Here is a 22346-nt window from a genome sequence, read left to right on the forward strand (position 1 = left end):
TGCTGTGGTTACCATGCAATAATCAGCTGGAATAGCGGTGGAGAGCAATACTCTCTGTCGCCCGTTTAAATTAATATACAACAGGCTAGATTATTTATATTGACTAGAAGTCAATGTTTAAGTAATGGTTTATTAAGAGTACTGCGAGTGACTCCCACCATCTGGAAGACTGTCAGTGTAATTAAACACACAGCCGGCTGTATCAGCCCAGGTGAAAGCCAGAGGACTCTCACTGTGGAAATACAGACAGTACTGATGTGTACTAACAGACTTCTGTGCTAAAGATGCTAGTGTAACTAACTAGATTTTTACACAGCCATCTCAACAAGGCCGGAGGGACATTCTCTGTTACATATTTATATGGATCGTAGGTGGATTGGTAACATCAGCCTGATATCCTCTGAGTGAATTATATTGATACTGATGTTGGACGAGATCGGTCCCAAATGTCATGAGAACCTCCGTGTTGCCTTCCCTCTCCTCCATCCTTGTACAGTTCCCTTTGGTTCTTCACCTCCCTTGTATGCACTTGTTTCCTTACCTTTCATCTTTCTTTTCTTTCATCTGTGTCCTTTCCATTCTTCTCTGCTGGCTCTTGACAATATTAGACAATATTTTCCATTTCTTTTGATACTGTTGCTTTGAATAGCACAGCAAGCTGCAGTGAGCATCCTGATGACCTTAGCCTTGGTATCACTCCACCAGAGACTGATACAGTCATCGCTCTGTTAGATCCACATCTACTGAACCAAAAGCATAGTCATACACGCTAGTTTGTGTGAGGCAGAGCACATGTCCATCTGCCTTTTAGTTCTGGTCTGCTTCATGTTCGCACTGACTTAAAGCAAACGAACCGAGATGAGTAAACATGAAGTAATACAGACCGACAGGTGACTCACCGGACAGGTGTGGTGATCGTTAGCCTGCATCATCACGACCCCCGTGGGAAAATCAAATATGATTATGAGCGTTACTAGTAATATACTGCAAATTGACCGCATGTTATGAAAAATGACTCACAGGAATTGCCACAGACACAAAAGAAAGGATAATAAACAAAACTCATCAATTGAATTAACTAATACAGGGGGATATTACTATGGGATCACTGTCACACACTTTTTAATTGACTTTAACCGCCAAAGAAGATGTGAAATACAAGCTCAACACACTGCTGTTACCCTGCAGTTACCTGTTGACACAGTATATGTTGTACAGTATATGTGTATACGGTATAAATATACAGTATATTGCTGATGCAGATTGCAATCAGCAGATGGATTTAATAGTAGTTTTGAAGTAATACTAAAATCACATCTATTTTTTTTAAAACACTGCAGTTGGTTCGTTTCCTGATCCTGACCCTAAACCAGAGAACTCAAGTGGTCTGGGTCTGATTGTTTGGTCCGCATCAGATTTTGATTGACAGTTTTTACGCAGCCCAAATCAACCGCAAATAAGCAAAGAGGGTTACTTTTGTTATTTTTGAAAATTATTGATCTTTTACTGAATAAAAAAAATGAAAACAAACACACAAAAGACACAAAGCACACCGCACTATTTCACAACATGACAGAAAGAAAGACGGGGGATTCATATCTACAACTTCCAAGAACAGTCCAAAGCTGCCAGTCGACAGCAATATTGGCCCCTTCTGCCAGGAGGGTCAAGGGGGAAAATAAAAATAAATTGAGAACACACATGGAACATACATAGGATTGCGAGATATTTGAACAGAATAAAGATACAACAGAACTCATGAGTTATACAGTCAGGTCTCAACAAGAAATGTTAGAATCGACTTTCAATATTCAAGTTTTGTGAATTCCACTTGCAAAAACGAATCTATTCCATCTTAGCAAAAGAAAGCATTTCATTGAGCCACCTCCTAAAACATGTGGGTGATGCTGTCTTCCAGTTTAGTAATATTATTCTTTTAGCAACCATGCCTTTAAGCCTTTGATGGGAGGGAATTCAGGTTTTCTGGACAAGAAATAACGTGGCGACACTGTATATCTTCTGACAGGCAAAATCACTTCATGTTAATTGCCACAGTAACTGATGTAGAGTGTACGGGCATCCCGTTTTCCAAGTGGCGCATATCTCAGGGAATGGAAACTCCTTGAATATTAATGCCTTTTCACTATATTTTTCTCATTGACCGTTGGGAGATCAACCAGAGCTCACATGCCCGTGAGATGTCTGTCCGGCTTTAGCTAAGATACATACAAACACACACGCCCACGTGCACACGCACACAGATACAGACAGGAGATATAGAGGGGAAGCTGATCAGCCACATGGAGCTGGAAGGCATTCCAATGGGACTAATTAAAGGGATGGAACAGACCGCAGAACTCATTGGAGACCACCACTCTTTCTCCAGCTCTATCTTTTTTCCTCCCTCGCTCTTCCTTTTTCTCTTGCTCCTATCTGTTCCGTTACCGAAAGCTACATCATCCAGGGTTTTAGGATCCAATGACGGTTCCTGGCCACTATTTATACCAGCAGATATCACCATTTACCTACTCTTACAGTATCCAAAGGGGCTGCTGGAGACATTTTCCTAACATATATGCATGGCAACAACATGCAAACAGATTGTAAACAAGCAGTTAGCATACAATCGGTTTTCAAAAAACAAAGACAGACATACAGAACTTTCACCCAGGCTGTTTGCATCGGGTATTGCCACGGCGTCCCAGAAACTAAACCTAAACTGATGCTAGAGGGGTACCTGGAGGCCACTGACCAAGTCAATCTCCCCTGGGAGTAAGAATGTGTTGCACAGCAACCGTCTCTCTCTCTCTCTCTCTCGTTGTTTCTCTCTCTTTTCCTACTACTTTCTGAATCCATTTCTACATCACACACCCACTCATTTCTGTGGCAGACAGACCAAACAACCAGCCAAAATGAAGTGGCACTGCATCATCACAAACACTGCTGTGTGTTTAAATAAACTGAAGAGGAAGCATGCCGGGTCTCTGTTTTGACTCCAAATTATTTACTACTAGCAGAACAGAGGTGTATACAAGAGGAAGAGGGGAAGAGGAGGAGAGAGGAGAGGATATAGGGATGAGGGTAAATGGAAGAAAAGAGAAAAAGGGACAATAAAGCGTATATGTGTATGATTCTGTGTGTGTGTGTGTGTGTGTGTGTGTGATGCCCTCTAACCAGAGAAAGCCTTGGCTCAGCCTGTCTGGCTTTGCAGCTTCTCCCAGCTCTAGAAATGCATGGCTGCACAGTCAGATGACTCACACACCCAGCTCAGAACACAAGCCAGGGCTTAACACACACACACACACACACACACACACACACACACACACACACACACACACACACACACACACACACACACACACACACACACTTCCTCACGGCAAAAGCACTCACACACACATGCACGCAAATATATGCCCAAATACATGTGCGCAAACAAGCACATCAGCAGATACCGAGACCCAACCCGGCATGTGTATAATCTCATTTTCACTGAGGTAATCTGCACAGACTCTCACACAAACCTGGAAAGTTTGTTTTGTTTTTACTTGCATCATCACATATTTGCTCAAAAGTATTTCACATTCTTTTTCTGTTCCTGGCCACACCTTTGCTGCCTTACTAGAAAACAAATCAATCACCATGAAGTATTTAGAGAGTGACTCGAAGCTAGGGTGGAAAATCCTAAGAAACTAGCAAGAGTACGCAAGCTTTCCAACCGACATCCCGTCCCTTCAGGCCTCCTTTGAAAGCCACTCCCCCAAAATTATCATAATGAATGTAAACAACGAACATGGATATTGTTAGTACTCACAAGCAGTCATTTGGGCCAAATTAAATGATTTGACAGCCAGAAATTATTGGAATAGTTTTGCATTGTTTTGCTAGATTACTACTGTAATTAAGGAGTAAATAAACACTAAACATGACACCAAAACTTCACATTCCTTATGAACCTTTGTTTGACTTCTAATTCAGCTCACGTGTGTGAATACTTCATACAGGCTGAAAATGTAAACATGCAAGTTCAGGTTTTTTTGTTCTGCAAGTTCTCACATCAAGTCTACAAACACCTTGCTGACTGATAACAAAACACAATTGATGGTTGGATTTGTATTTGGAATAGAACATGTTCATTATTGTTTTTTAAGGTTTTGTGTGCATCAGACAGACATTTGTCAGACCAGAGGAGGCTGCGAGGCTTTGGTGTGGAATACAGTACTACATATATTAGCACAACATATGTCATCCATTTGCAACCATTTAAACAAACAAAAACATACAGTTAATCACTGGACAGCAACAATGTAGACTGCATTAACAGAACTTGGCCCATCTCTGTCACTGACGTTGTTCTGCAGGTTTCAAACCGACACGTAATGATAATCTCCTAACTTCTGTACTTTATCCCTTTGTTTCTCTCTACCCATCTCCCCCCTCTCTCTGAGTCACTCTCCTTCTGTTTGAATTTATTTGCAGTAAACATTCATTTTCAATGTGTAAATATTTCTCTTGTTTGTGAATGTTGGTTGTGTCTGTATGTTTTACAGCTATCTTAGAAAGTTGTCCAAGTTTTTTTGAAGCATTTGTGATTTACCAAAGCTGTATTAGCTAAATGCCAAGATGCCCACGATGACAATGTTGCTCACATAATGTTTACATGTTAACCATCTTAAACTAAACACAAAGTAGGGAATGTTAATAGTTTTGCAAGTATTTTATCATCAACAAAAGAGATGATAAAATTTAAATTTTGACCTGATGATGGCGATATATGAGAAGTCAGGGGATTTCCCAAAATTGACAAAGCCACAAATGTCAAGCTGAAAGTAGCGCTAGAGGAAAAAGTCAGGGGAGGCTTACATTATTAGAATTCATCGTTTGGAAATCATGAATGTCTGTTAAACTGAAAACTTTAACCTGCTGGTAGCGCTAGAATAGTCAACGGATCACAGAAGACGTTAGAACTTCTAATGCTAGCTTGGCTAAAAAGGCACTAATGCAAAATATATCTGCAGTTACATACCACCAACAGTTGAGCAATCATGCAATGCACAGTATTTTGTTTTGTTTATGTGTTTTCTAATGGAGTATGCGTGTTTTTGTTTCTCTCTGGCAGAATGCGGGAACGGGGTCCTTGCATTTGCGGAGTAGGTGTGTGGAGCCTACTGCTGTCCCTCTGTCTGGCCTCCCTCACACAGGCACACAGGAGCCACACGGGTAGGTAGATGTATGCCCAATCATGTGTGTTTGTTTGTGTGTGTGTGTGTGTGTGTGTGTGTGTGTTTGTGTACAGTACATATTCCTGTCACTTGGTCAGCGTCTGTGTGCAGCATTCACAGTATCGGCTCTATCGTGGTTTGCCACCGCAGGCAGCCTCTGCAGCCAATTTATTTTCATGAGTAAAGTTGAAGTGAATAGGCCGTGTGCCACCCGAGGGAATGCAGAGGTTGGATTCACAATGAAATACGAGACCACATAGGTAGGTTGCCAGGAAGAACTCAAAAAAATGTCTTCAATAAAAGGAAGGGGGAACACGAGTAATCGAACAAAAAAAGGTCTTCTCAGTTCAGGGGCTTTCAAGTCATTGCAGTCCCCATCAGAGCGGGGCGTCTTTCCAAAATGCCTGTAGGTTACAGCACACATAGTGAGCAATGAGCCTCATGGATTAGAAATCCCTGGCTGCGTGATACCCCTCCCATGTGAGCCAAGTGGCTGAGTCACCAGCATGATTGAGCCCAGAGGCCTCTTACTACTTTCCAGTTCATTTCTCGTGTGAAGGTTGGGTATCTTAGCCTCCATGCTTTACAATGATCACCTGTGTGTGCAAAGAAAATCTCCTTTCTCTGGAAGAAAAAAGGCTTAGAGAGCATGACATACCTGCTACCTGTGTATGAGAGCTTATATAAGAGCTTTTTATGTGCCTGAGGTCGCGCTGGTCATAGAAATATGAATATGAACTCCTCTGTGTATCTTTGTGGAGCTTATAATGTTTAGAATTTGTTGAAAATGTGTCAGACAGGTGGAACTCCGTGTTGATTTCATTGGCTATAGTTTTGTAATGAATTTCATTGCAATGTGATAATTTTGTCATTGTGTAAAATTACTTATATATACAGTAAAATTGTTAAAATTACGTTCACCTACCTACATCCAATGCTATCCAGCAACAAACCTAGAAAAAATACTAACAGTCAGTGGCCACCTACACATGTATAGAGTATAATGCAACCCAATAAGACTGCTGTGCAATAAAGTCTACTTTAATGATGCTTATAATGTCCCCCCCCCCCCCCCCCGAAGTCTACACATTGGTGAAGTCAACAAAGATGCAGATCTTTAGTGCACCAGGGCTTGCAAGACAAGTTTTAGTCTTTAGTTTTTATGTCTGTGTTGCAGACATGGTCAATAAGCCAACACATTTTATTTCAACACTATTCCTCCAGACTTGTGGAGCAGAATGAAGACAGAAGCAGAGATGTGACTAACATGCTAAAAACCATATCTGGTCAAAACAAGCAATAGACAATGACAAAAGGACCTAAGGATACTACCAAGAAGTGATGATAGTGGATCTTGTCTTCGGTTTGATGACATATGGAAGGCAGTGATGGCTTGAAAATATTAAGCTCTGCCTCTGGCTTTCCTGTCGTGATAAAGTGGCGTGCACCAGATGCCCTTCATCTGAACTGGTTGTCTTTGTCATTGCTGTTACCAGCCTGTCTAACGTCATTGATGCTAAAGATATACTGCAGTCAGTGTATTGTGTCTCTCAACATCTGCCTTGTACGGATGTTCCATTAGCAGTTGAATGAAAGGAAAAATGATTTATGAGTCTCTTCTTTAATTCTTTGAAAAGATTGCAGCATCTTAGACAGTCCTTTGGCCTTCTGTGTGGACATTTCGCATAATGTTATCACTTTCCAGAGATGACAAGGTTGTTTTGTGTGAATTTGTTTGTATGCACAATGTGTGTGTCCTTGCTGTAATGCGACTACCTACAACCACGGCTTTGTGTGTTGTTTCTGTTTGCGTGTAAGACTGACCCTGCAGGGAATTATCTTCTCAAGCCTCATTATCTTTTGACAAGTCAAGGGCAAACATTTTCATAAATGGAAGGATGGTGAAAAGACATAGAGAGGACAGAGGCGCTCTAGTATTGTGGTGCATCACCAGGCTTTCAGTGAAGTGCTGAGATCTGCAAAAAAGCAACAAAAACACTGAAATCACCACGAGAGATACGAATGGCAAAGTCACAAGATAAGACAAGGTTTAGCAGTTTTGGCTTTGTGCCGTTTGTGGTCATGGGTATTTCATCATACTATCCTCTGATATAGTGGCAGTAATGGTGGTGTCGGTATTTTAGTCTCACACGGCTGGGAATGTGTGTGTGTGTGTGTGTGTGTGTGTGTGTGTGTGTGTGTGTGTGTGTGTGATTGGGCATGTGTACCGCCTGTGTGCTCCCGTTAATGGGTGATTGATTGTAGAGTAAGTTGTAATCAGGGAGTTACAGCGTTATCCAGTTGCAGGTTGTCTGATTGGGAAAAACAGACGAGTAATCAGATAATTACTAAATACAATCCCTTAGGTCACTCCAAGGTTGACACTCTCACACATACGGTGCAAACATACACCGTCTCTTTGTCCTACACACTAACACAGGGACAGTGCACATTAATAAAAACATTGCTGTAAATGCGCTAGAGTTAGCCAAGAGGCTATTTTTCATCTATAGTCCCAAAGTCGTGAGTCATGACTCAAGGTGTCTAGTTGACAGAAATACGCTGAAAAAAAGGCCGAGATCTGAGCTGGGTTTGTGTTTGTTGACCAGGCGTTATCTCTTGATGCCAAAAGATGAAGCCCTGGGATCAGAGGTCTGCTCTATCTAACATTAGCCAAACAGCTGTCTGCAGATATCAGCCAGATGTCTTGTCAAGAAACACAAACAGAACAGGCAAATTAATTAGTGTGAGGACTTTCGGCCTCTGTCTGTGCTGAAACCAGTCTTGAAGGTGGTTCTAGTCTTTCTTCTTGCTCAACTGTCTGTCACACAGTGGTGGGCCGTCAGGGCCAGCTAAGCCTTCTCTGCTGGCCTAAACAGAATCACAAAGTTATAGCTATTTTATAATTTAATAATTTTTCACAAATACACTACAAGTATTATACTTTTTTTCTCATTGCACAGCTCCTGTCTTCCTCAGTTACTCTGCTTCCAGCCTGCAGCGCTGCTTCCAGTGCAGCTTGTTTTAAGTAGAGCTCTTATCCAATCAGATTCAGCCTCTATTTCTCTATGTAAGGAGAGAGACCTTGCAGATTAAAGTATATGGGAACGATATTGTTGATTGTCATCATCTTCAACCAATCAGATCTTTAGTTTAACATGTTGGACGTATTCTTTGACGTGCCAGAGCTACCCAGTTAGCCTGCTAAGTACGTCAGCATTAAGGTGCGCTGTGATTGGTCAGTGGACCAGCGTGACTTTTGTCAAACAGAAAGCTAGCTAGCAGATCTAGTGTTTAGTAAGAGTTCAAGTTGAAACATATGTAACAAGTTATGACGTTGACATGACATTTTTTTCGTTTTTAAACGGATTTATGGAGAAGGACATTTCCAGAAAAACTGGACATCGTATCAAAGAGTCGGTCAAGCCCACAGCTAGCAGCCCTGACCCAGCATGGAAAAGTATTTGTACGAACTGTATTTCTGACTGACAGCAGCGGGGAAGCGTTGCACATTTTATGGCTGGGAATGCGTTTCATTTGCAACTGAGCTCTTGGTGTTTGGAGCTGTTTGGAGCTACGCTACGCTAACCAAGGCAGCTACATGACAGGACACGCACAAGCTACGTGCTTTTGAAAACTTATGGAGAGACCTGAGTGGACTTTTTAAGTGAAGAGCAGCTGTGGTAAGTTAACTGATTTTGAGTCTTTACATCTGCAGTAGCGTTTCTACTGTTTTCATTTGTCTATCTTGTCATTTTTATGAATAATATGAATGGCTCGTGCTCTAGCGCTGCAGTGTTGCTGGATTGATTTGTTGCTTTGTTGTCATATAAATATATGTGACTGGTTCTTGTGAGTTTTTCTTGTCATTGTGTTAATTGCATTGATTTGGACTATATGTATTGTCCGTTAATACATATAGTCATGTGCGGGGTTATTGTCCGGACAATTGAATTGAATCCTTCGAGCTGTTGTTTCCCCGCTAAGTTAGCTTAGCTTCCCTGAAGACGCGCGTGGTGCTGCAGCCTCAGCTGTTTTTTGTTATTGTTACGGGTTCAGAGGTCACAAAGCCTGTTGTCTGTTACGTGAGCGCAGTCCACCGAAAAAATCATATTTCCCACAATTTAAACTTCTGCATTTTCCAAATGCACTAGTTTTATTCTAACTTGTTGTTCGGTTCTTAAGCCTCGTACCGAACGGTTTAATACGAATACGTGTATTATTACACCCCTAGAAACAAATAACCATAGCTGTGGCTCATAATGAGCTTATTAGGACATGGCTCAAGTCTAGTAGTCCGCCACTGCTGTCACATGATGTCCGAAAAAAAAAATCATGTTCAAAACATTTTTTGTTTCCCTGCCCTAAGTCGTGAATCGCCCCCAAGCTTGGGAAAAAATAATGAACATTTCATTTTTGGGCCTTATCGCCCTGCCCGTATGTGTACATTTGTGTTCTTCCCACCATCTTGAGAGGCATATGCTGACAAGACAGCTGTACCAAAAAGTTGAGCAGGCTGAGAAGTGGCAAAAGAAGTCTTTGTATGTGTGTGTATGAATGCATGTATGTGTGTGTGTGTGTGTGTGTGTGTGTGTGTGTGTGTGTGTGTGTGTGTATGTGTGTGTGTGTGTGTGTGTGTGTGTGTGTGTGTGTGTGTGTGTGTGTGTGTGTGTGTGTATGTGTGTGTGTGGGTGTGCTTGCCTAGCTTCTGCTCACCTTTTATTCTCCAGATTTTTATCTCTCAGGCCAGAAGAGAAAAATATGCCTCTCTTTTGCCATCGGTGCCTCTCCATCTGTTAATCCATCCATCCTCCTGTCTCTTTCTCTTATTCACATGCTTTATTTTACACATCACTACAGAACTGTGTGGAAATTACAGGCTTTACACCCAGGCCAGAGAGCTCTAGCACTCTTAGTGGACTACAGATCCCCAGCAATGAAGATCTCTCATTTGTAGATAGGCATTGGTTAAACGTCTCAGTGGTTTTGGCAATAGACTTGGAGAAACAGCTTGGCTTGGATTTTGAAGTGAAGCGGAACACGATTATGCTGATCACTTCACCACACACTGTCAAGTCATTGATTCTCACTCTATAGGCTGCAATCTCCATACATCGCCACTGATTAGAGGCTGCTGGGAATTTAACTTACCCTGAAAGACATTCTCACTGCCAAGAAGGGGAAACAAAGATGTAAGGACAGAAATGTATCGGATGCATGTGCTAAACCACTCTCACACAAGCTCAGATGGACATGTGCATTCAGTCAAGCATGCACACGGGCCTGCAGTCAATGCACATGGAAAAGACACACACAGACACATGCAAACACGCTTACATGTATGCACACTCTAAGAGGCTCTCTAATGTGATGAGTGGAGACAGGCTGTCTGACCTCCTTAAAGGCTGCTGCACAGCAAAGCTGCACTCCATGCTCTGTCTACAACACAGCTCCATATGTGCTTGTGAACAATTCAAGCTGAAAATGACAAATGTGAATTTTTTTATTCTGACAAACATCCCAGCATTTCCTACCACTTCTAACGTGTATAGGCCCAATTATAGAATCCAACTGATCGTTAGAAGTGGGACAGATAATCAAGAAGGCGAATTATTGTCATGTAAAAACTTTTTTGTAGTACTGAGAAGCAGAGGGTTCCCTCTTTTACTGCTGACATTTGAAATGTTCTGCTTATTGGCAGTTCAGATTTTTGCCAGTTCATGTTCATGGCTGTGGCATTTGAATGATGACACACTTCTCCATGTTGTTGTGTATGTGTGTGCATATTGATACTGCACTCAAATGTGTATAATAAACTCAGTGAAGCTCTTCTTGAGAGAGTTAATACAGAAGGTATGTCATAGATTCCTGCGTTTTAAAAAACACTGTCTAAAAATGAGCTTTACTAAAACTGAGTATTTGTTGCCGTGTGACAATATAAAGATAAGCTGTTATTATTTACACAATGAAGCAGTTCATAAAAACAAATAGAACAGAAATTGCCTTCATTGAATGTCATAAACCTCAATACACTCTGAAGAGCATGACAGGAGATAGGAATTACAGCTAGGGTGGTAAAGTCCCAGTAAAGTGGCAGTGAGAGCATGTGAGTGGAGTAAAATATGGAGAGGGGTTTGATTTGATCACTGAGAAATCAGAATCACATTTGTCAAGGCACCGCCTGCTTTACCACTGTAGAGGACTGTTCACCTCCATCCACACCTCCCTCATCTGTGTTTCTAGATCAGGTGACGGGGACCGAGGGAAAAATAAATACGTTAGTCCATAACCACACTCTTTTGAAAGTGTTTCACCATATAAAAAATATATATATATATATATATATATTTTATATATAAAATACAGTACTCCTTCTGCCATGCAGTAAGTTCACTCAAGTACCACACTTAAGTACAATTTTGAGATACTTGCGATTCTAACGATTCTCAGTTTCGGGTGATTGTACACTTATTAAAACATAGTTATGAATATCATATTCAACACCTGCGAATTAATTCCTCTAAATTACACACTGTTCCTTTAACTGTATTTAAAGTTGTTGAAACTACCTATTGACCTACTTGAACATTGGTGCAGTGGTATTAACAATTTAATAAGATCATATATATGTATCAGTCACAGGGGATATTTACTTTTGATACTTTTGGTGTATTTTGTATTTTTACTTGTGTAATATTATGAATGCGGGACTGACTTGTTATTTTACTTTGTTATATCGGTACGTTTACCTTTGGTAAAAGATCTGAATACTTCCTTCGCCAATGCTACTGTGGTTAGAAGAAACACTGATGTTGTACACTTACAGGTACATCTTCAAAGTAATTCACAACTATACAACGGATACACCGTGAAAGCCCCTTGAGGCAAATTTGTGAGTTGTGGTATTTGGCTGTATAAATAAAATTGACCTGACTTGATGAATGTTGAAGGTAGTCTCAACACCTTTTGTAGGAGTACAGTTCATGGCATGTTAAAAAATTAACATGATGCTCATAGCAAAACGGTGCTTATCAAAATACAATTACATTACATTACATCACACTGGTTTCCACTGAAGAGTCATGATCTTTGTCCCATTGTTTACAGCAACCAAGGTACCTGTTAATTATGGTCTGCCCATTTGTTCATCATTACAGGTGATATACAGCCCCTGGCTCTCTCCCTCCCTCTTCCTTTCTCCTTCGCGCCACTTCAATTGGTGTTGACAAATTCCAAGGAACTAAATTTGCATAAACTCACCTTCTCCAATCAGGGTGTCCTTGGTAACGGTTTTAACCATGATGTATTCAGTTATTAAGGTGCCAGGAGTGTATTTGATAACTGGCTACAAGAACTTTGGCCTTTTCTAGTCTATCACAAGATAATCCTTTGTGTTTATTCCTAGTCAGACATGTTCCCATCGCATATTCAAGGGATGAGGAGGTGAGAAAAACATTCTAATGCCTGTCAAGCAGATTGCCTGTTTGCTTAAATATTGGACAAGAGGATCACAAAGCAGCCAAAATGGCTTCTCTACCAGAGGGGAAGGGTGTTTATAGCCGTTATTTTCCACCAATTGCAGAAAATGAATATGACTGAAAGTAGAAAGGTGATGCCAGACAGCGAGGCGCACTCAGCTAGTCAGTAGGATTCATATGCCTGAAGAACCAGGTCGAGAGACAAACAAAAGCGGACAGCGAGGGTGTGATTGGGTTACTAAGGACCGGCCATGTGCTGTGAATATATCTAACTACGTATATGTGTCTTCTGCGTTTGTCATTCATGTGTGTGTTTCACTGTTTTAAAATTAATGTGTGAACCAAAATTTAGAAGGGATATCTATTCAAAAGTTGTCGAGATATTTCACTCAAAACCACAAACGTCAATGTCATAGTTGTGTTGGAGGAAAAGTCAGGGAAATGCCAAAGTTTGTAGGATTCATTCTTGGCTCCCATAGATGTTGAGATATTTCACGCATGGAAAGTGAAAACTTCATCTTTCTGTTGGTGTTAAATGAAAAATCAAGAGATCAAGTTAGAACAGTTCCTGCGAGGTACATTAATGTCTGTACCAAACTTCACGGCAATCCATTGATCCACGTTACCCCAAACATGTCCTTCTGCACTGTTGCATGAAAGTCCCTAAAGAACAGGCATTTTGGTAAAGCTACAATTTGAGCAAACAATAAAGAAAGGATCCCAGCCAGAAGCCCGCCGTTACGACATCTTAATGACAAACACAACAACGAACAATCTGAGAGAGATCCTGGGGAAGATGCAAAGGAAGGGACAAAACGTCAGCATTTACAGTGTGCGTCTGGGTGCTAAGGCCGCTGTCCGATTATGTGTTTGCACTGATTTTCGCAAATGGAGAGTTTCCTCTGGCTGCACAGTGAGATTACCTCATTGGGGCCCTCTCATTGCATTCATTAGCGCTAATCGTTACCTGTTAGCTCACCAGCCAACCCCGCATAGACCCAGCCTGGTACATCTGGATGTTTTCTTAAGTAAAACTTAAGCCTTTATTGACTCGATGCCTTTGGTTAAGCTCCTACGTGGAACTAGGATGGTTACAACAGTAGTGTGGATTCACATTTTGACTGAGGAACCACTTAAAACAGTAATGACTAATTAGCCTTGATTGAAGTTTTTATGTCATAAAGTAATTTACTTTATATTGAACCCATATATATCTAAGTCTTTGAGTTTCATAGTCTCTCTGTCATCGTTCCGCTACCGCCCCATTCCTCTCTTTTGCCCTCTGTTTCATTTTCCCTCTTTCCTCCTCTTCCCAACTTTTACTTTATTTCACAGCTATTAAACCAGGAAATTTCAATCAGGTAGCACAGCGTGAATTTCTGCAGGGGCAGGAGAGAAAGAGCAAACTTTTATTTAATGCAGCCTTTCTTTCTTTTCTCCTCTCCACCTCCATTTCGGCTCTCTTTTCTTCCGCAGCTGAACTGAACCTTGGCTCTTTATAGTTTATGATTCAATTTCCAATTTGTCCTCCAGAGGAATTTGCCTGGTGGGTGGCGCAGCAGTTTTGTTCGTATGTGTTTGTACAATACTCGCCTTTGGTATTCATAGTAACACAGTCTTACGGATACACGCATTTGAATATTCAATTTTGTGTCTGCAATTCTTTTGGCTTTTATTTTACATGAAAGTCACATTGAGATGGGAATCGCTCTTTCAAGTGAGCTCTTGGTGAGAAAGGGGAGATGCTCTGAAATATGTATAACCAATACATACCATTTCCTTTTATTAGGGTCAAGGATGACCAGAGGACCTCCCTTTGGGACTTGAAGGTTGTTGGTTCATCAGACAGAAAACTACAGTGTTGAGCTAAAACTACCAAGGATTACAAGTTCCTAGCTGTAAATTACAGTGGGTTCAAACCTCCAGAGAAGAAAATAGTTAATTTAGTAAATTTATATTTCACCAAAACTGTAAGCTATCTATAGCTACCCTAAGTATACAGCGTTAAATGCTTTTGTGCTGTTGTGACTTGAAAACGTTTTGCTTGGTTTTACATTTCCTGCATCATAGTTTTCTGCAGTAGGCCAGCTTACTGTGGTCTTGCCTGAGTAGACAGCCTGATATGAAAGCGATCAGTATATCCAAGTAAAATGGCTTCATATTTGGCTCAATGGGCTTTACAAGCTGTACAGCACAAGAGGAAGAGTATTTTTGCATTATAGAGCTAACACATATAGCGCCCATATATTCAATTTTATATTCAAACCAATTAGCATCCTAAAAAGATGATTTGTAGAGGTGCATATTTCATTGAGTGAGTTATTGTTTATTTTTTGTAAAGTAAACAACTGCATTGAAAAACATGGCTCCCTGAATGTTCTTGTATAATTTGCAAACAGTACTAAGCACATCAAAGCCTTTTGCTCTGCCTCCTTGGGGGCCATTTGACCCCGTTTCCCTCCCATTTCCTTCCCAATGTACACAGTTTCTGATCCACAGTCTCAGGAGATTCTGCAAATGACCAGATGTTTGGCAAGGAAACAAGTGGCTGGACGATACCTTTTGAACCATTTAAGACATTTTAGACAGGTTTTGAGGAGAGGCAGGAATCCATCCAAAGCTTTTGTTTTCTCGGCCAAGTGTATATTTGTACACAAGAATAATTTGGACGGATTAGTGCCATTACATTGTGTATCATAACCCAGCAACAACATTCTGTCTTCAGGGATCCCAAGTGTTTCCTGTCTTCTGTTGGCTGGATCTAAAGCAGAATAGTCTGTTTCCAGGGTTTTCCCAGCAGAGCTGGCACACTTGGCGCTATGTGAATAATGCATGGAACATATTATCCTATACAGGAGCTTCATATATACAGCATGTCGGCTGGAAAAATTGTAGCCATATGTGGTCAGACCTCCATTTTCCAAAACAATCAATTAGAAGCAGACCGTAAGTAATGTTTCCATTGGGTTCATGCAGAGATAATGGACAATCACTTTCTCATTTTCTACCTTTTCTATTTTACAAAAATGTGGAAAATAGAAAAGCTATAAAATAAAATAAATACCAAATCTGAGCCAAAAGATGGCTGAACACCCAGTTGAATGTAAAATTGGCATCAGTCGTGATTGCTTCAATAAAAATATGATTGGGGACAATTTTACTATTTGGTTAGGCATTGTGAACAATCCCAGAGTGTGGTCTCTAATGTAGTAGTATTTTAGTGGATTAGCAGTGCCTCTATTGTGGTGGGTTTACTGCTTATGTTGATATAGCACACAATATGCATATGATTGTGCTTCTCTGTGCATGCACTGTGGAGAGCAGCTTTAGTATTCTTTACAGCAGCTCCAGTGCCATGCACTGATGGATGGGGTGCTCTTTACTTTACTGATGTACTGTGATCAATGCTGATGCAAGGGAAGAGAGTGTGGGATAGAGAGAGAGGCAGAGAGAGAGAAAAGAGAGAGAGAGAGAGAGAGAGAGAGAGAGAAAGAGAGAGAGAGAGAGGTAATGTGCTGCCTCTGCAAATCTCTCTCTTTCACCATCTCCCTCTCTCTGCCAGTCTTTTTGCATTAATCCTCTCCTCTCTCGGTGAGTTTCCCACTCTGTTGATCCTGCCAGTATCTGCATATGCTGCATTCTCACCAGCATCATCGCCTTAACTGATATGACACAGTGTTTCCTTGCGTAGCATATGCTGCACAGGGCAACTTTCAGCAGATTACTATTAAAGATTAAGCACAGGACGTTCAGTGTGTGATAAAGTGTGTGTTGATGCACATCCCTTTCCAGCACAGATCTTTTAAAGATGACACAAACATGTTTGTCTAACTGTCCGGCCTGGCCTCTCATGTTGCCTAAATGTGGTTAAGAGGCTTTTAATTTTAGTCTTTTGCTGTTGTGAGTTAAATAAAACAGTAATGCAGCTTCACTAATCCTCTCACACAACTAATCCTTGCAGAACACCACTGTAAATACTCTGTGGGCTGCATTAAAGTACAAATCACTCAATCCCTCACTGAGCGTTTTATGTCTATTTTGGTTCAGATTAATAGAAATTCTTCTATTTTTCATCTACGAGAGAGATGTTCCGGAAATAACTGGGATTCCTCTTAGACTTTTGACATTTTCTATGTGGCTTGTGTGTGTATGTGTGTGTGTGTATTTTTGTACTGACGTGTGCTTTAGCCAACACATACAGTACTCACTGTGAAAATGAATACAAGACTGCGTGCTTGAGCTAGATAGACTGTCATGGAAATGAATTTGATATGACCTCTTTGCACAAAGATCACAATAGTGCAGATGCCATTCCTTTGAGGATTGTGTGAGCTGCTTTAAACTGTGCGATGGATCATAAAGGAGGGTGATCAAGATTTACGTTCGCACTCTTCTCAAAGCGGAGGAAGAGCAGCTCTGCTTTGAATTCAGAATAAATTGATTTTACCAATACCCACCACTCACACATTTTATGTAACTCAATTTGTGTTTTGTGTTTCACTGTAATGAACCTTAACTCCTTTATCTCCTCTTCTGCATGTTGTACAGTGGTCTTGCTCTCTACCAACCAGTGTGCATCATCGTTATTCTACTAGACAAACAAATATGTTCTAAACTATCTCACTATCTCAGATCTTTGGCTCAAGTTGGGTTGTGTGCCAACTGTTTACAATAATGTGACTACAAGGACATGTGAAGTGCAAGGTAACCAAATAATCAGGGAACGCATTCTTTATAAATAAGGAACAGATTCATCTTCGAATTTTAACAAACTAATTGCTCTTGTGGGAATTTAAAATTACAAACAAATTGAAATCCTTGGATCTCTATTTAGAAAAATAATACAAATATTGTTGTTGAGAAAACTGATGAGACTGAAATGTGCATCAAATAAGTGCTTTTGTATTTATCATTTTTTTTGAAAATGAAACTCTGCCACTGAGTTCTTTAATATCTCCCCCTGTGGCTCTGCAGTGAATTATACAAGCTGCCTGAAGCAAATACAGGATATTTGCTGTGCTGTTACAGCTTTGGTGTGATTTCCACAAAAAACGAAATGTTTCCGTCCTCCGATGTTGCGAGCCTGTGAGAACCACAGGGGGCCTTTAAAGCCCCTGCACATCTTCACAGGTGTTTTCAATTACCCTGGCTGATTAGAGGTCTAGAAGTGATGTGATGTCTATATACTGATAAGAATGATAAAGGTATAAGTTGTCCTTCCAAAATAGAGGTTGGTTCCCAAACTTCCTCATGTCAAAGACCACTAAACTGACACAAATTAGACCGCCAGGATTTTTTAGTTTTATTAGAGTGTTGGAAACCCATGACCAAAATAGCCATACATTCTGCCATTGTGATCCTTATGGATGTAATAGTGAAATCAAAGTATTTATTTTTTAACTGGGAACCCACTGGAGCGCCCTCAAGGACCCCTGCGGGTCCACAGACCGCACTTTGAAAACCGCTGAGCTGCTATGACATGTCAAAATGTCTGCTGCGAAAAAGGTCTATGGGTGCAACAAAAACAACTGGAGAATGAGGGAGTTGTCAATCAAGTGCAATCTGTACTTTCCCGCACATTCCCAAGAAGAGGTCTAACTGGGGAGCATAAGTGAAAACTGTGTGGGTCTGTGTTGCCCCATCTGAAGCATTATAATGGTAGTGAAAATAATTGATGAAAACCATTTAATGGGCTGATAACATTCAAAACGGGTGCCCAGTATGTCAAACTGGTTGGACAGTGGAAAGCCTCACGATTTTGTTTGTAAAAGGGTTTCAGGGAAATAAAGACTTTTCAATCAAAAAAGCTGAACATGCAATATTCAGAACACAGATGCCCAACTGAATTTTACAAAATGGCACCGATGCTCAGTCGGTGCTTCTCTAGACTCACTGTTTTCTGGGTAATTTTGAATGTTGCAGCAGACAGACTTTGAGCTTTAAGTTTTATCCTGCTGCGTGCTAATAGCCCTACAATGGTGGTTATTCAGTTTCCTTCCCTCAGAGATGAACCATCCCTCCAACACAAACTCTACTCTTCCCTCACACCTTTTACAGTCAGAGCAGGCTACATTTTTTTTCCCTTTCTCGCTCTCTTTTTTCTCATTCCATCTATTTGCCTTCATCTTTGCTCCCTCTCTCTTTGCATCTTTCCACCTCTGGCTCTGCTGCCAGCCAGCCTCAGACACACCAGGGTGTTCCTTTCATTTGGTAGTGAGGGATGGGATGAGAGAGAGAGAGGCAAGAGAAGAGAGGAGTGGAAGGATGTAATGATCTGTCCTGATGAATGCAGTTAGAGAGAAAGTGCTGACGCAATGGAAGAGAGGCCTTCAGAAGAGATGGGCTGAAAGCACCAATCACAGAGCTCATCAGATCACCTGCCAATGGCCAATGAAGCTATTTGAAATATGAACAAAGCATCTTTATCAAAGAAATGTATTGAGTAATTATAATCCAACATTATCAAAGATCAGCATTCAGTTGTTTGTTGCTCATGATGTCAGGTACTAAATATTAAAGTTTGAAGAACTTCTCTTTTGAAGAGGATAATACAATGATGCCTGTGTACCTACAGTGAAAGCTTACATTAGTTTTACTAGTCTGAGTAAACAGGAACAGAAATTGGCAACCGATTGTTAAGGTGTAGATTAAATACGCACCACAGTTAATGTATTACTGCAATTTTAACTAACCAGAAACTATACTACTAAAATATGTTAACTTTAGGAAAAGAACAAAATGTTCTACTATAAGAAGCCAGTATGGGTGGTTGTGAATTATTTTTGGTCACATACATATAAAAAAATTAATATGAGAAAAGAGCCAAATAAAAAAACACATTGCATTGAGTATTCAATGATGAAAATATCAAAAAGTATCAAAAACACAAATGAATAAAAGTATATTAATTGATGACGAGCGTAGTTGAACAGTGGGTGCCGCCGTGACTTAAGGATTAAGATGGCGACCACGACTTGCATCGTCCACGAGTTCAAACCGAGCTGGGAAGCAGCAGTAATTGTGCATCCCTGAGACATCGGTTCCATCCTTGAGAAGGTTGTCAGCAGCTGTCTGGGAAAGTGATCTGCCATATTTTCAACTTTTCTTAAGTGCTGAGTCACATCAGAAAGTGGCACAGTGAAGGCCTTTCATGCATCCTCATTAAACATCTGATGCTGGAGGTTTGGTGACTGCATGCAGGGCGTGCAGAGGCGACCATTGGTCAAGACTGGTTTTGCTCATGGCAAAATACATACTGAGTCTTCAACCTTTTCCACAAAGGAATTCAATCTTATGTTTCAGCGCCACACGTTAGGAATTGTTTCACTCTAGTAACATGCCTAAAATGTCTAAAGAAGCTAACATTAGACTTACAAGGTTTGCAAATGACAGTGGCTTGGTGAGCTCTGAGTTGACAGCCCGTTCTCATTCCCAGGGCGACAAATACCGACGCCCCTTGGCGTCTGATAGCCCTATATCGTCTGGATGAGACGAGGACTTTCTAGTAATACAATGTAAACCAAATCAACGAAGGACTTTCATCCAGGACACCGGTGTAAGAGACCGGTCTTTGACGTCTGTGACGTGTAATACTTACGTTACATAGTTTCTGTTTTACAAGTGTAAATATGTAACGAGTTGGATTAAGAACGTGTTGCCGCTAACTGGTGCTGTGTGGTGTGACATATGGGACTGTCCAGTGTCTCAAAGAAAGTTAACAGGGTGGTAGCAAGCCATTTATCTCGATCTGTGAAACAGACACCTCTACAACAGAGTGACATAAACAACGACCATAACTCACACACACACGCACACGCACACAATCGCACACACACACATACAGTATGTACTCAAGCCCACAAATGCACGGCAACCTGTTAAAGTGAAATACACAGAGCTTGACGTTTACGAGTGTCCATCCTCATTCCTTTGACAGGCAAAGAATTCAGACAGAATGAAATCATCATCAACATGGCTGCGGTGCTATAGATCTCTCCTCTACTCTCTGTTCGCTGACTGACAAAGAGAAACCTGGAGGAGGGGGTGTTGTTTGGACTGAACTCAATCATTGTGTTTCTGTGTCTATACTGGTTTGCCAGAATGACACAGAGAAGGAGAAAACAGAGACTGAAAGAAAGGAAGAGAGAGACGCCAGCTTCAGTTGAAAAAAAATGCAAAGAGGCATGGCTCTGAGCTCCCCCACAGCTATGCACATTAGAAACTGTGGGAGGGGATAGAAGATGTAAATACTCCTGTGGCTGGATGGGTTTCTGAATTCAGAGACAGCGTGGGAGGGTAAAAAAAGGGAGACCGAAATACAGATGAAGGCGACCTGGACATCCCCCAAGGGCTTGTGAAAAGTCACCTCCAGTCCGCAGTTAACAATTAACACGGCTTAAAACATGAGGGCCTCATGCACGAGCACCCACACACACACACACACACACACATATGCCGCCACAGGTTAATGGCTGAGTGGTAATGCTGTGTTAATACATCTGAGCATATTAACAATTTATACCCAATTCACCGCCCTAATATCTCGCCTGAAGCACAGATTAGTATAAATCGTCTGCTGTGGGGTGGTGGCGATGGTGGTGGCGGGGCTAGGGCTACATCATGACACGCCATGTGTCACCGGGCCCGTCCTGTCGCATGAACTAAGATATTGTATGATATAGCAGGAGGACTGTGGGAAAGATCAGTGCTGCATTAAAACCGCACTGGATATCGGTGACGGAGAACCAGAGGCGTGGTTTTGAGGAGTAGGAGACAATCTGGCACAAGCTGGTGTCGTATCAGTGGAGATGATTAGTACAGGGATGGGTGGGTGGTGGTGGACGGAGCGTTTCACAGATGGAGTGGATCAGCAGGCAGCTCATCACATCCTTAATGACACAATTGTCACTTTGTTAAGGTGAAAGAGAGACAGGAACAGTGACAGCGGAGTGCATTCAATTAGAAAGATGAGTATTTGAGGCTGATTTTGTTTTCTGTGCAAGCTGACGAGTGTTTTTCTAGCCAGGCATATTCTCTGACAGCGATGATCCCCTCTGTGTGGACGTCCACGGCGAATTGGTTTTCCCTTTTAGACCTAAATTCCGATGAGCCAGATACCAGTGTTTCATTCTCTCCCCTTCGCTCCCTATTTATGTCACATTGGGAGCAGGAACCGCCACAGTGAGGAAACAGTTTCCAATTGTGGTCAGTCACTCACTCGCTGAGCTGAGGGGAGGTGTGTGGTAGGACAGCATGTTTGAATGTGCTGTGCAGAGCGGCCTCTACTTGCAGTATGCACAGTGCTGTGGCTGATGTTTTTACTTTTGATTGACTTCCTCAATTCTTTTGGTACGCAAATGTTGGATATCGCATTATTCAGTTACTGTACTTCAACTTTCATTCATGCAATTGTGTTGTAGATACTAAAGGAATTATTTTGGTTGGCTTTTATTTACTTCCGTGGTACTTTGGAACTGGAGACCACCAATGTCTTCCTCTTTTAAGCATGACCACGTAACCTTGACCAAATAGCTATTATTTTAACCATGATCAATGTGTTTATAATGCATCAAATGACAATGTGACATGGGTCACTCACGACAGAGAATTATGACTCAAATATGCAGCTCCCCTTGGCTTTACG

The 22346-nt window shown here is 41.2% G+C and overlaps 1 protein-coding gene across 1 annotated transcript in view; it reads left to right on the forward strand.

The window, feature by feature from the left end:
* The window catches only part of LOC137889298 (chemokine-like protein TAFA-2), a 71503-nt gene that overhangs the window by 28263 nt on the left and 20894 nt on the right, over nucleotides 1–22346 (forward strand). Inside the window, exon 2 of the mRNA XM_068733086.1 lies at nucleotides 5123–5223. Coding sequence (XP_068589187.1) covers nucleotides 5124–5223 — 100 coding nt within the window. The 5' untranslated portion in view covers nucleotide 5123. The remainder of the gene's footprint in view (nucleotides 1–5122; nucleotides 5224–22346) is intronic.

This window comes from Cebidichthys violaceus, unplaced genomic scaffold (genome assembly GCF_023349555.1).
Source record: "Cebidichthys violaceus isolate CVI_PGR_0920_01 unplaced genomic scaffold, fCebVio1.0.p SCAF_6, whole genome shotgun sequence".
Classification (NCBI taxonomy): domain Eukaryota; kingdom Metazoa; phylum Chordata; class Actinopteri; order Perciformes; family Stichaeidae; genus Cebidichthys; species Cebidichthys violaceus.